Source organism: Mercenaria mercenaria, chromosome 8, assembly GCF_021730395.1.
Source record: "Mercenaria mercenaria strain notata chromosome 8, MADL_Memer_1, whole genome shotgun sequence".
Lineage (NCBI taxonomy): Eukaryota > Metazoa > Mollusca > Bivalvia > Venerida > Veneridae > Mercenaria > Mercenaria mercenaria.
This window is the reverse complement of record NC_069368.1, coordinates 24,421,840-24,436,995: the sequence shown is the minus strand read 5'-3', so window position 1 is coordinate 24,436,995 and position 15,156 is coordinate 24,421,840. Positions and strand designations below refer to the sequence as shown.

General features: G+C 34.7%; 1 protein-coding gene across 1 annotated transcript; it reads left to right on the top strand.

Annotated features, from left to right (window-relative positions):
- The first annotated feature begins 678 nt into the window (after window positions 1–678).
- Window positions 679–15,156, top strand: LOC123565835 (fibrinogen alpha-2 chain-like). Its single transcript, XM_045359615.2, has 7 exons — window positions 679–1,024; window positions 3,136–3,223; window positions 6,982–7,152; window positions 8,657–8,787; window positions 11,091–11,187; window positions 12,551–12,712; window positions 14,195–15,156. The coding sequence occupies exons 1-6, from the start codon at window positions 722–724 to the stop codon at window positions 12,565–12,567; spliced, it is 807 nt and encodes a 268-aa protein (XP_045215550.2). The 5' UTR covers window positions 679–721; the 3' UTR covers window positions 12,568–12,712; window positions 14,195–15,156.

The window sequence follows — 15,156 nt, the reverse complement described above, 5'->3', positions numbered from 1 at the left end:
ACAACATTGGAAAATGACGTTTTCTAATAAATCTAAATACAGAAGTAGTACAGGTATTGATTTCAGTTGAAAGGCCGTGGAACCTGGTTGCTAATTATATATTCTTTTCTTGTCAATATGAAAAAAATATTTCTTTACGTTATTTAGAAAATAAGTGATTCATTGTTACAACATTTTTGAATTATTGTCTCGGTAACTTTATTATCCCATGTGTATCACTGATCATTGATAAATGACAATAAATTCCAGATAACTGATCAAAAATTCTTTTTAAAAATTCGTAAACTGGCAGGCTTTGCTAAATCCATTATATTCCCATTTAACACAAACCACTAACAGCTTTTAGAGTTTTTTTTTAATAGATTTGGATATCCGGACAAACAGCTTCTCATTCTTTCAATCAACTCTGGTCTGAAATCTAATAAATTGCATTCAAGCTAACAGTGCACTTGTAGGTACAAATAATAGGACCTTTTTGCATGAAAAGGACCTTTGTCAGTGACTTTGTTAATCACTAAAACTTGGACATTGTGGGATATGTTTCACTGAGACACCCGAGAAAGGTTTAAATGTTTAAAAGCTGATTGTAGGGGGAAAAAACTAAGTATAGAATTATTCATCTAATTGTTTCGTGTATTTGCAAGCGTTTGTGTGGAATCTCAGCAAAATTTGTAAAATTTATGTATTCTTAACCTAAACGCTTTAAAGATCAATTGGGGAAATGATTATAAAACTGTATATTGTGTATTGTATGTTTGCATGCGTTAGAGCAGAATCATGTAAAGCATTTCGAATAAAAAAGGAACACTTAAATAAACGTCTTATCGGACATGAAATAACGGAACTGATGGTAAAAGGACATCATGAATGCGTTCGTGAATGTTTTTATCTGTCTATGTGCAAAAGTACCGATTACTTTAAAGGTGAATGTAAACTGAACGACGCCGACAGTAAATCTGCCGAGACGACGGAATTCGAGAACAAGCCAGGAGCCGTATACTCCGACATCACAGAGTGGCCAAGTGTGAGTTTCTTAGATTTTTTAAAAAATGTTGCTGGTTATGCTTTGGGGTAAAGTTCTATTTAGTCATTTCATGTACATCATTACTACATTTTTTTTCTTTTCCACTCAAAATTACAATACATAAGCCATTTTTCTCCGAAGTGTAAATAACCTAAAATGTTATATGACTACATGATAATGCAACTCTTGCTATTTTGTCAACATTGTAAAGACTACTTTTTTTATCCAGTCCTCCCCCCCCCCCCCCCCCCCCCCCCCCCCCCCCCCCCCCCCCACCACACACACACATGCATTGCTAGAGTGGGGAGGGGACAAATAAACTTAGATTTGCTTTCAAACCATTGTCTGTCTGTCCATACCGTCACCTTAGCGCAAAAAGTGAATAAGTCCTTCTTTAAGTCAATGGAGTGAATAAGTCCTTCTTTAAGTCAATAGTTTTTTCTTTCTTAATTAAATTTGTGTTGTGCATATCTCAAAAACTGTTTTACCTAGAGCTTGTGAAACTATGCACCTGATGTTTTATATAGGATTTTTCATAGTCAGACTAGAGTTATAACCCTTGACTAAGTCGAAACATGTATAAAAAGAGCCTTAAAGTTTGTGCTGCATGTATCTCATAAGTATTTTAGGATTATAAGCATTACATGAACATTATTCAATGGATGAAGTTATGGCCCTTGACTTAGTCAACAATATGCATTAAAGGGATAAGATTTTGTGTCCCATGCATCTAAAATGCACTTGACCTAGAGTCATAAAACACGGGATTGTTAAAGTGCACCTGGTGTTCTGTCTGGGGGTTTACTCAACCAGAGTTTGAGTTCTCGTCTTAGTGAAAAATAGACAAACTGCTCAAAAGTTTGTATATATGTGACCGTCGGTTCGGCGGCTCCAAATAGTCTTTGTCGGTTTGTGGAGAAATCATACTCAAGTGGTCTGTAACTGACCACCTATGACCGACCAGTCAACAGACTATTGAGGATCATTGCTTCAGTATGTTCGCACGTATGACAAACTTAATTTCAGTTTAGGTATTAATTCCTTTATTTTATGGTGGACACTAATGTGCAGTTTATGTAATGTTAAATCAATATTTCAGTATAATCCAGTATTCCAAACATTATTAAAGATGTACATGTCTAAGACAAGCACCAAAATTGTATTATATAATTCCGACTTAGAGATTGCTTATTCGAAATTACAAAGAAAACTGCTTTTTAGTTCTAAAAGTTTTCAAGGACAATCTCTAGGGTAACCATATTAACCAATAAAATTCTAAAAATGTAATTCTGTATTTTACCCAATGAAAACTATTGTAACAAAATGTGTTCATTTAAGAACATGTGTTGGCTTCACACTTAATCTAAGAGCGGACGCAGTAGTCCAGTGATAACACACCTGGCACGCTTAAGAAACAGCGAAGCTTCTGGAATTGGAGCCTCTTCTGTATCTTGCACTAGCCTCCCACTAACATTATTATCAGTCTTTTGGAGAAGTCGCCCAGTGGAGACTATAAATAAGCTTAAAATACAAACACTTAATCAGTTTAGGAAGCTAAGTGTTTTGATAGCAATAGCCTATATGTAAGTAAGGTGCTAAAAGCAAAGGTTGCTTTATAATCTAATTGTTTCAAAAGTGAAGTAAATTTTCTTACATGTATATGCAAGAAATATTAAGGTAGGCAACATATGTCAAAACAAATAATGTTTAAAAAATAGATACATCAATAATTTTTACTTAATTCACAAAATTTGAAATTAAAGTAATAAAATCTTAATTTATTGTAAAAATTTAGTGAAAGAATTTGGCTGCTTTTATAGCCTGGTTATATATATCTTACAAATATTACACCTGGAGTGATATAACAGTGACAGAAAGACTTAGCTGGTGTCACATATCTAGTTTATTAAAGTTCTTTTAAGGATGAAATTTGCATATTTCAAAATCACTTAAACTTACTTATTTGTTGTATTGATCATCATGTAGCCAGACAAATCAATTGAATTTATTAAGATCAAACGAGTGAATATTATTCTGAATATTAAGTAGCACACTTCTAATAATAAAGTAGTACTTATTTACATTTGCTTGACATAGAAAGCATATTTTAGGAAATGGCAGGCGTGTGTGGCAAGCGTCCATGTTCAGAAAAACAAAAGTGTTTTCCAGACAAAGACGGGTTTCACTGCGTAAGTATAGGTAAGTTATAATGTTATTCAAGATATGTTTGTCTCATAACTTAACCAAGTGAACGCTTAATGTAGCAGTCAAGCGCATGATGTATTTTTCTTACCATCCAGCCCCGAAGTTGGAGGAATTTAGTCTTGGCTTTGTCCGTCCGCTCGTCTTTCCGTCCGTCCGAAACCATATTTATGACACGAGTATTTAATTAAAACATGATAGGAAAGTTAAATGCTGTAGGATAGGAAATGCTACCCTGTTACTTTGGGTGAGTTTGCATGAGTATGACAAGATTTATGGCCATTTGTACATGTATGACCTATATTGTTTTATTTAATTTTTTATCTCAGACACGGTTGGAAAAATTTCAGTAAAACTTTGTGAAAATGTTGACTGCTACAGAAAACTGCGGCCTTGCAAATTTCATTCAAATTGTTTCATGAAGACACGATTTATGGCCATTAACAATTATACATGTAGTACATATGTATAATAATTGATTTTGTTCCACTTTTTGTCCATCCAGACACACGGGGCGTTGAATTCTCAATGTGAGGAAGCTATCCAACTGGCTTACGGAAGGTTGGTGGTTCTTACCCACGTACCCGCCCGTAATAAAATACCTTGTGTTTTCCTCAACCATCAAAGCCGGAAAGTCACCATAACATTATGACTTTGAATTGTGTCAAAACAAAATCAAAACAACTAAAATAGAAAATTGTTTCTGATCAATATTTTCAGTAAGGAATAGGATATGGCTTTCAAGAAGCTTGCATGGAAGAAAAAATGATTTCAGATTATTTTGAGTTGTTTAGTTCAAGGTCAAGATCATCGATATTCAAAATAGAAAAGTGGTTTTCTCACAAAATCTTAGTTATGCAACCTAGCTTTCGAAGAGGTATTTTTTGTACATTTTGATAGCTTAGATCAAGGTCATAACCAAATATAGAACATGTTTTTTATCAATAATTTAGAATTAATAGCTTTCAAAAAGACTGAAATTATTTAAAATTGCACTTAAGTTCTTGTTGTAGTCAGAGAATGCTTCTTCAAGCAGGAAACTTTTATCCCGTTCGGCGGGGTATACCAATTCACTGAATATACTTGTTTTAAGAGGAAATTAAGCTTGACTTATTTTCGTCTTTTTCTTACTCGTTTTTCTAGACTGGTAATACGCTTGATTGTCAATCAAGATGTCAGCGGTTCGACTCTGAGCCCATACGCTGGAAATTTCTAAGGCATTGTTTGGTGTCTTCTACCTTACTGAAGGAACAGTACTAGTTCTACCTGAGAAAAGTACTGTTCTTCCGAAGAAAGAAGGCTGTGCATGTAACGTTGGGCACATTGAAGAACAAGTATATCTTCTCACGAAGAGCTAGACTACGTTAGCCAGACATGCTGTGAAGTATACCTAAAACCTCTCTTTCTCTCTGTTCTGTGAATTTGTCTGAATCTGTCCTTGTTGTCAGGTTACACTGTAATTGCACTGGTAGTGGATAAATTTTGCGCACATGACTGACTTTCTTTCTGTGTAAATTGTTGCATTATGTAAAGCACTTTGAACATGTTTATCATGTAAATGGTGCTATTCGAATTTTGTATAATAATTAAGCCAAAATATACTCCTTTTACCACTCTTCTTTGTGTACTGTAAGGAAAAACATATTTGATAGATTCCTTCTGCATTTTAACCTTTACCCTGTTAAGCTTCTAAAATGGACTGGTCTATCTATTATTTGAATGAAGGAGTGCTCACTGAATACTTGCTGACTGAATAGCGAACAGCGCAGACCATGATCAGCCAGTACGTTAGTCTGCACTGGTAGCGAAGGGTTAAAATGATGCATGTTAGTTTCTCTGCTTAAAACCCCACCATGTTCCGGACTTACAGACAAATAAAAGTCGATCCACACAATGTCTGCAGCTACATTGCACCATAAGTAAAACTTAGAAGTGCTCAAATGACATACAATCAATAAATCATTGAATAGTTTGTTAATTATTATCATAATTATGCAGCATACACTTTCCGAACTAGGTAGAGGACAATATTATATTTATCATGTTAAACTGGGAATTTGTATTACATCAAATATGGTTTCTGTTTGGATTCTACCAAGCATTACATAGGATTTGTTCATTTCGGACTTGTATGTTGATCTGTGCATTTGTATCACATTGAATTGTTTCTGTTCATGGGGAATTTGTATTGCATGGAATTGGTTGTATCGAATTGGTTCTATTTGGATTTTTGTTTTCGTGTTATAACATCTGCAGAATCCCGAGGGATTGGTTGGTGTCCGAGCCCGATAGGATTCTACCTTAAAACGCGTAAAAACAAGTAAATGAATATATTGTCCCTCAACGTCACTAAATTTCAATGAAACGCGCGGAAAAGTGACAATAACACCACTGTTTATACTTGTGCGTTGATCTGACGTTAGCACCACATTGAATTCTGGTACATTACTCTGGCATTTGTGTTACATGAATTTGTACAGTTCTGATTTCGACTTTGATCTGAGTTTGTATTAGTTACATGGTTGGTTTTGTTTGGATTGGTACTTTGATCTGGGTGCTGTGTATTACATTGAATTACTTGTACATTGATCCAAGCATTTGTGTTTGTTCTTTTTGGACTTGGGCTTAGACTTAGACGTTTGTATTGCATTGAATTAGTTCTGTTCAGACTTTAACGTTGATCTGGGTGTTTGAATCACAATGAATTGCTTACTTTGATCTGGGCATTTGTGTTACATCGATTTGTTCTGTTAGTTCAAACTAATTTTATTTTTGGTCGATTGTGAAAAAGTTCTAAAATTTATATAAATCACTATCCAAGCATCATTCCTGATTGAATCCATCGCCATAAGGGTATGAGAAACGAGAAGCCAGTTTCCCTTTAAATGCTGAGCGAAAAGCAAGGGAGCAAGGGGTACCATTTTTCACGTCTTTGGTATGACGCGGCCGGGGATCGTATCCACGACCTCCCGCACTCGAATTTGTTCTGTTCGGACTTAGGCTTTGACCCTGGCGTCTGTATCACATAAAACCTGTTCGAATTCTTGCGTTAATTTGGGTGTTTGTGTAATGTGGCATTGGTTCTGTTAGGACTTTTACAATGCTCTTGGCATTTGTATCACATCGAATTGGTTCTGTTCTTGTTTATTTGTTGGTCTTGGCATTTGTATCACATCGAATTGGTTCTGTTCTTGCTTATTTGTTGGTCTTGGCATTTGTATTACATCAAACTGGTGCTGTTCAGACTCGGGCGATATGAAAAGTAGCAGAACTGAAGAGATGTGTTACAAAATGGTCAGATCAACACAACAGTGTAATTTTGCTTTTATTAATTACATACATACAGAAAAATGTGCACAGCACAGACCGACTAGGGCAATACGGATTTAGAAAACACAGTGGCGATCATTACAGAAGATAGAGACATGAGCTTATAAATTGAGTAATACATTGTAACTGAACATGGTTGTAAATGTAATGACAGATTCTGAAACTAAATAGCCTGCCATATGGGTATACAAGGGTGATATTGGTTTTAAAAAAAACACAGTCGATGATGATGCATGATGTTTTATTATCTTACTTGATCTTACATTGTACTTGTATTTAAAGCAAAACATTTTTAAGTAGATAATAAGACCTTACGTGTGTAACAATTTAAAACCATTGAACGCTGCTGTTTTTATCAAGCTAAAACCTTGTATTTTTCATGCATATAGGTTGCTTGTACATTTCAATAAATTTTTTGGTTTCAGTATGCGGAAGTGTCCCTACAATAGACAATGGTTTTGTTGCACTAGACAAGGCTGGAGAAATGTCGCTCATGGACACAGCTACTGTCATATGCCATGACATGTACGGGACCGACAAGCCAAGTATCAAATGTCAAGCCTCTGGAACTTGGGAACCAGTATCCTGTAAAAGGAGTATGCTTCTTTTTAGGTTACATTGAGAGAACATGACCAGAGAAATAACAACAAACAATGAGACTCTGAAGCTAAACACACACATCTTTTTGCAAACGCTTGTAATATCTGCACGACTTGGTGTATGATGTAAAGTTAGAGCTTTCTCCGTCAGTTCAAACAATCTTGGCCTGACCTCGAGTAATAATTAAAAGGAAATGTCATCAAAATTGTAGGAACAAGTTAAATGATAAATATATATGATGATATGTTATACTTTTCATGAATGTGTGTGAACCTGAAATCGAAATCTAAAATGCCAAATTAAGGCTAAACCTATTTTTTAGCTCGCTCTTACGAAGTATATGGAGAACTAATTTACATGACTCGGTGTCCGCGTCATTCCTAGTCCACACTTTGGTTGAAGTTTTAATGCACTTTCGCTTTATATCTGTAATTACTTGCTTAAAATTTAGAATAGTTATTCCATCATCACCGACATTATAAGGCACAAGGACCATAACTCTTGCACCAATATTCCATGAATTTCCACCTTTTACCAAGAATATCAGCTTAGGTTTTGGTGCACTTTAACTCTGTCTCTGTTTTGATTCAAACTTAAAATAGTTGTTCCACATCATCACCCACATCATAAGAAACAAGATCCATAACTCTGGTACCAATTTTTCATGAATGATACCCTATTATGTCTTAGAATATTAGGTTAAATTGATGCATTTTCACTTTATTTCGGTTATAAAACAGGGAATTTGATTCAAACTTAAAATAATTATCCCACGTTATCACCCACATCATACGACATTATGAATTATCACCCTTTTAATTTAAATTTTCATGTTAAACGTTTGATGCACTTTAACTCTATCTCAGTCTGTTATTTAAATATGAATTTGGTTCAAACTTAAAATAGTTGTTCCACATCATATAACACAAGGACTGTAACTCTTACACCAAATATTTCATAAATTATACCCCTTTTTACTTAAAATTTCAGGTTGATTCTTGTGCACTTTCACTATATCTTTGATATTATTTAATGAGTTCAACTCAAACTTTAAATAAATCTTCCACATCATCGTCATGATTTTATGACACAAGGTCATCAAATTTTAATGTAACTTGACATCCATGAAGCAGGCATGCACATATTGTTGAGAAATTTTATAGAAGTTCGTCCATTCTGACTTTGTATTTTATTCTATCCAGCATTTTCAGACCATCATGCAATGTTGACATCATTTTTATATCTGATCTTACTTGTTTGACATCAGGTAAAGACAACATTATTTCCCAGAAAGACCACACCATTTTCGGAAATACCACACTGACTCGAGTAACTGTCAGTTTCAATAATGTTTAGTATTTTAGGTGATAATCTATTTATTTTGTATAATAACAAAGTCTGTGATAACATATATAATTGTAGAAGAAGGATTTTATCATTTTACAAATAAAACCTTAGTTAAAAATTGAACTCATGTTGACTATAATCGTTTAATTTCAGTAACTGACTGCAAAGACATGCATCGATATTTTCCTTCATTGCCAAGTGACGTGTATGAAGTAGAACTTTGGCAGTCTTTAAATTCGTTGCCTGTATACTGCGATATGGACACGGAAGGAGGGGGTTGGACAGTAAGAATTATGTGTCATGATAATAGATAATGGGTCCGACACCACCATATGGATTTACACTAAACTTCACAAGTTAAATATTGCCAAGCCTAATTGTGCATATCCTTGGTATTTTCTGGTTCAACGATTTTCAGCAGGAATGTTATGGCCATTGATTTATCAAATGTCATGACTTTTTGACCACTTCTGTTATATCCTTTGGCGGAATTCCACCAAACATTACAGGGGCGATCAATGCCCAGCCTCATTGTGCATATTATCAGCTTTTTAGTTTGATAATATCTAGCAGAGTTCTGGTCCTTGATTCACCAATTTGCATGGTACTAGGTCATTTTTCTTATATTATTGGACGGATTTCCACCACACAATCACACCTCACAGGAGGTATCAGTGACAAAACTTATTATGTATAATATCGACACTTTCTGGTTAATTGATTTTTAGGGGCTTTAAGGCCCTTTATTTATCCTGTTTTATGATATTTTGGCAACTTGTCTTACACTATTTAGTAGATTTCCAAACCTTAGTTTATACATAATTCATTTTAGGTCGATTGTGAAGCAAGTTCTACAACTTACATTAATCACTCTCGACTATTCATTCCTGATGGAATCCATCGCCACGATAGTATGAGAGAAGAGAAGCCAGTTTCCGTTTTTCCAAACCATTCAGGAGTTATCAGTGCCAAGTCTAATTATACATATCAACTGCATTATTTGGTTCATTGATATTCAGCAGATTCATTGTCCATGATTTGTTATATTGTTTAGTGCTTATACTACTTGCTGTGTACAATTAGGCTGTATTTCTACGGGTTACTCCCCAACAATCAACGAAGATTATGACTGGGTATTTCACCAAAGCGTAGTTGTGCATATCACCATCATGTTCTGATTAAATGATTTTCTGTGGAGTCATGACCCTTTATATGTCACATTGTTTTACCTATGCTACTTCTCCTACACCACTGATGGAAATTCCACTAAACTTCCCAAGAGTTATCACTGCCGAGCCTAGTTGTGTATTTCCTTGGAATAATCTTTAAGTGATTTTCCCTGGATTTATGGCCTTTAATTTGACATACTGAAATGTCTGCGTGGTAAGTGAAGGGAGACACGTTTTTCTTGAAAAACAATCTCTAGTGTAAACATTTTCAAAAAAAAAATTAAATTAAAATGATGTTTAAAGGTATAAAGAAAACTGAATCAGCATATGGTATTACGTTGGTGTTTAAAACCACCATCGGTTATCTAATAAATAACAAGACCAGAGTCAAATTCACTACTACTTCGTGATATCTACATTATTAGCTGTCCATATAGACTTAATAGTTTATTATGGCAATGGAAGAGTTTTCAAACCCAGCATAACCAAAACTTAGCTATTTTTCTCTCATCAAATCCCTAGGCGATCATTAAGTGAAAAATGCGAAGAACAAAGTATATCATTTGGACATCACAATGTTTGGCGTGGTATGTGCTTCCGTAGTTATCTTTTACTTTTTTGGTGAGAAATCGCCTATGTTCTATCAGATTCTGTTTTCTCATTAATTATCATTGTTCAGGTGAAAGGTTTTCTTTATTGCCATTTAATTAACCAAAAAAATCATTGTTGGCATTTCATAAACAACAGTGTTGTGCTAGATGATGTGTAATATTCAGAGCAGCTGATTGGAGATAATTGAACATTTATTATAATATTTCATGAAGATATTGATTTTATAGATCATTCCAAATAAAGGGTGTTATAGTAAGAAACTTACGTTTTCTAAATATGGTTATTTTATTTAAATTTATCATCAAAAATCTATTTTTGTCTGTTGTATATCAGTCATTTTGCAAAAAAAGATAATAGGTAAAGAGATAAATTAAAACTGTAGTTTAAATTTATCATCAAAAATCTATTTTTGTCTGTTGTATATCAGTCATTTTGAAAAAAAAAAAGATAAATAGATAAAGAGATAAATAAAACTGTAATTTTGACATGTTCTGTATATGAATTCTTCTAAAGGAAGACTTTCAAGCTATCATAATTGACATAAAAGCAACAAGTGTTGTTTTTTTGTTGTTTTTTTAATTCCACACAAATTAGATAAAACTGGAATTTTCGTTGGTCAGAATATTACCAGTACCAAAGGAATAATCTTTGTGAAAAGAGTTTTTGATTGTAAATTACAAATATAAAGAAATCATTAATGTTGCCAAGTACCACACCTGGAGAACTTTAGAATGATGCATAAGTCACTTTTTAGTGTTAAGAAATACAAAGTATTAAATCTCAACATGTCTTCTTTACTTTTATAGGTTTTTCAGTCTCGCTTCGATGGTTCTGTAGATTTTTACCAAAACTCGTTAGAGTATGAAAATGGATTTGGGAATCTAGAGACAGAGTTTTGGCTAGGTAAGGATTTAGCATGAGGATGCTGCTTAAAAAGTTATATTTAAGAAATAATATTTAGTGATCTGTCGCTGAATAAAATCATTGTTTAAAGAATTGCGCCCTCGTTATATAATAATATGCATTTGAACGACACACAATAACACACAATGTTTAGCCTTCTTCGTTTAACAGGGAAACATTCGGGTCGTGTCATATTGTACAATGAAGGTGGTAGGTAATTAAATACAATTCCATGATTATTCATAATCTTACCTATGTAGGTATTTTGAATCAATCCTTTAATTCAAATTTAACATCAATATTTTTTTTTTTAAAGTGTGTATCTGGAACAGTCTACCATGAAACTTTCACTTATGGTGACTTAAGTCACCCTTGCTTGTAACAAAAGTGAAACACTTCATATGACAGCAACCTAAATGCACGCAAAAATTGAGAGCATACAGTGGAGCTCTCCACTGAAGATAAAAAGGTTTTAACAGTTTGAGAGATGTGGTCACGTCAGCTATGACGGCCTCACTGTCGAACCGTAGCTTAAATAAATTAAATAAAGCAAGAGGCCCAAATGGGCCTTTGTTGCTCAGCTGAGTAGGGCCATGACCTTTTGACCTTGCTACCGACCAAAATTAATGAGCAGCCATTAGGCAGTTTCATTAAAAGTTTTTTAAAGCTTTAAAAAATAACTTTGTGGCAGTCCCAAAATTTGTGGCTATTTGGATCAATTGAGAGAGGTCCGACAAAGGCTGCTACAGATCAGGTTCGGTCCATAATGTGGTTCATGAGAAGAAGTCATTTAAAAAGAATTTCCTTGCTTTTTATCTCTGAAGATCTGTTAAAGGTGCCAAGTGGAAATGGTTAAAGCAATTGAGAGATGATCATGCAAGGACAGACCAATCGTGTCTAAGATACATCAAATTGTTCTTGAGAAATTGTCATTTTAAGGATTTTGTATTTTTAAATATGGTGGCCTCTAAAAGGGGGCAAATACAACAATTTGAACAACCTTTGACAGAGGTCTATGACAGGATGCTACATATCAAGACTGGTGGTTTCAGAAAAGATTTCGAAGTAATAACTTTGATGCAGGATGATGGACGTGAGACCGTCCGCCTCCACTAATAGCTCACAAAGTTCAGGTGTACAGTGTGAAAGGTACCATAAAACAATCCACACTGTTCTCATCTGGAGGCCTATCCGTTTAAACATTCAAGTAATACTTGTTTGTGTTGATAGTATAGGACGACATCTAGAAAAATGTTAGCCATTTATGGCTTTGGAGGATAGTGTTGGCAAAATGCAATAGATTCATTTTTTACTGCTAGCAATGTTTTTACATGTGTGTAGAGTCAATGTTTTCGACATTCAGGTCTCAAGTATGTGTGAGAAATGGCATCCCAAGGTCAAACGGAGTTGAGAATTGACCTCACGGCAGCTGATGGCACTAATGCTTATGAAACCTTCCAGAATTTTTACCTTGACAATGGACCAGAATACACTCTTCACATTGATCCTGGTACTGGTACTGCAGGTAATATCAATTCAAGTTAAATTGCGTTCATTTGATTTTATATGAGACAATACTTTTACTGAAGCCTTGGTGAGTCGATGTCTGGTACTTAACTTAGTTCAGGAAGAGGACAGTGGAGAATCAGCGCTAAATCAATATCAAACATTAGATCTGTAAACAAAAATGGTATGTATGATTGACATGTCAAAACATAGACGAGATTTGATTCTGAATTTTCAATGAGTCTTCAAGTCCAGTACATTTTGAATTAATCAAACAACCACCCGTAAACACCTCTCTCTCTCTCTCTCTCTCTCTCTCTCTCTCTCGCTCTCTCTCTCTCTCCCGTTATAGTCAAAACATACATACAGTAACAGAAGTTTGGTCATCATTGTCCAATAGAAACACTTTTAGTTTTCCATTGAAACTGTTTAGTGGATGTTGATAAAACTTGGACTGAATATTTTTTGGATGGTCCACTACCGAAGTTTTTCAAAGAATTCCATTCCATACAATATTCTGGTTGCAATGGCAAACAAAAAGAAAAACTTGGAAAATCTTCTTCAAAACTACAACACCGAGGGCTTAGATATTTGGTATGCGGCGATGAAATAATGCAAGGATGGGTACCTGGGGTTTGCCTCTACGATCAAGGCTGAAATGTCGCCATATGACCTGAATTGTGCCAGTGCGACGTTAAACTCAACACAACAAACCATTACAGAATTTATACTTATATAAGAGCCACTTTTGGAGAGTTTATGCAAGACACGTTTAAATATGCCAGTTTTAGATGCATCATTAGTTTCATCAATATCATCTATTATTATTTGTAGTCACTCATCTTTGTAATAAGTTTTTTGTCCCTTAGTTGTCAATGATTTATAAAACTGCACTTATTGTTAGGTCATTTGAAATTTGAATTCCTTTATTCTTCCTCAGTTTATCACAACCGTTAAACAGTTTTATAAGCACCATACGTGGTTCATCATTATCAGTTTCACCATATCTCTTTGATTTCCTTTTGATCAGTACTTTTCTCTGGACAGGCAATATCAAGAACATGAATTTGAGAAATTACTTTAAGGTATGTGTGTGTATCTTCATTAACTTGTTCCGGAAGACCAACTTTGATATACGGAGGGAGTTCTCAGCTTCCAAATTTTTTACATGTTTCTCAAGCCTTTCACACGTGTCGCAGCTGTTTGACAAAATTTACCCATTTTATAGTATCTTTCCAGTGAAAAATATATCTGATATTTTTGACTGAAAATACCAGATTTATTTTACTCTAATATTTCAATAATTCACACAAAAATGTGATAATGAATGCTTTTATAGTTATTATAGTATTAGAGATACCTGTCTGTAGTGGTCACCTGTCTATTGTGATCTGTTTAGTCTCTCCCTTCGAAGACCGCTGTAAACAAATTAGACTGTGTTCTTTAGTAAATGGATTATTCTTTATTGAACATTTTTGTTCTTCCATTTTTGAAAATACAGGTGATGACGTTTCACTTTATGGTCTTTCTTATCACAATGACCAACATTTTACAACATACGATGCTGACCGAGATTCAGATCTTCAACAAAACTGTGCCAACCATGAACATGGTGGTTGGTGGTACAATGCCTGCGGTGGTGCCAATCTAAACGGAGAATATGTAACACCTGGGACAGCGCATCCAAGTGGTTTTTGGGTTGGAATGATCTACCACCAGTTCAAAGGTGGAGAATCACTTAAAACCACAAAAATGATGTTTCGGCGAGTTTGAGATCCTGATCAAGACACACCTTCTATGATTTTCTGCCCACCAATTAATACTATTTATCCCATGTTTGACGTCACGGGAATGAAATAAAGCCATTACATAAAATTGATAATACACTAGAGTAATAAAGCTTTGACGTCGACGTTGTTTAAAGTATAGACGTTGTTCAAATTGACTTGTTTATTGTAGTAAAGAAAGTAGAATTTTTATGTTACGGCAGGAAAAGCTAACATATGATAAAAAGAATATTACATCTGTGACTTTCCACACTGAATGTTTTAAACACGCAGAGCCTTGCATTTTAGCTCACATGAGCCAAAGTATCAGGGTGAGCTATTGTGATCGCTCACCGTCCGGCGTCCGTCCACACTTTCCTTTAAACAACATCTCCTCCTAAAACACCAATTTTGATGAAACTTCACAGGGACGTTCCTTTGATGGTCTTCTGTAAAAAGTGTTCAAAAAATTGAATTCAATAAAGAACTCTTGTTGCCATGGCAACCGAAAGGAAAAACTTTTAAAATCTTCTTGTCCAAAACCACTGGTAATAGGGCTTTGATATTTGGCATGAAGCATAATTTAGTAGTCCTCTACCAAGGTTGTTCAAATTATTCCCCTAGGGTCAAATATGGCACATGGTTTACATAGACTTATACAATGTATAGGGAAAAATTGGAAAATCTAATGGTCCTC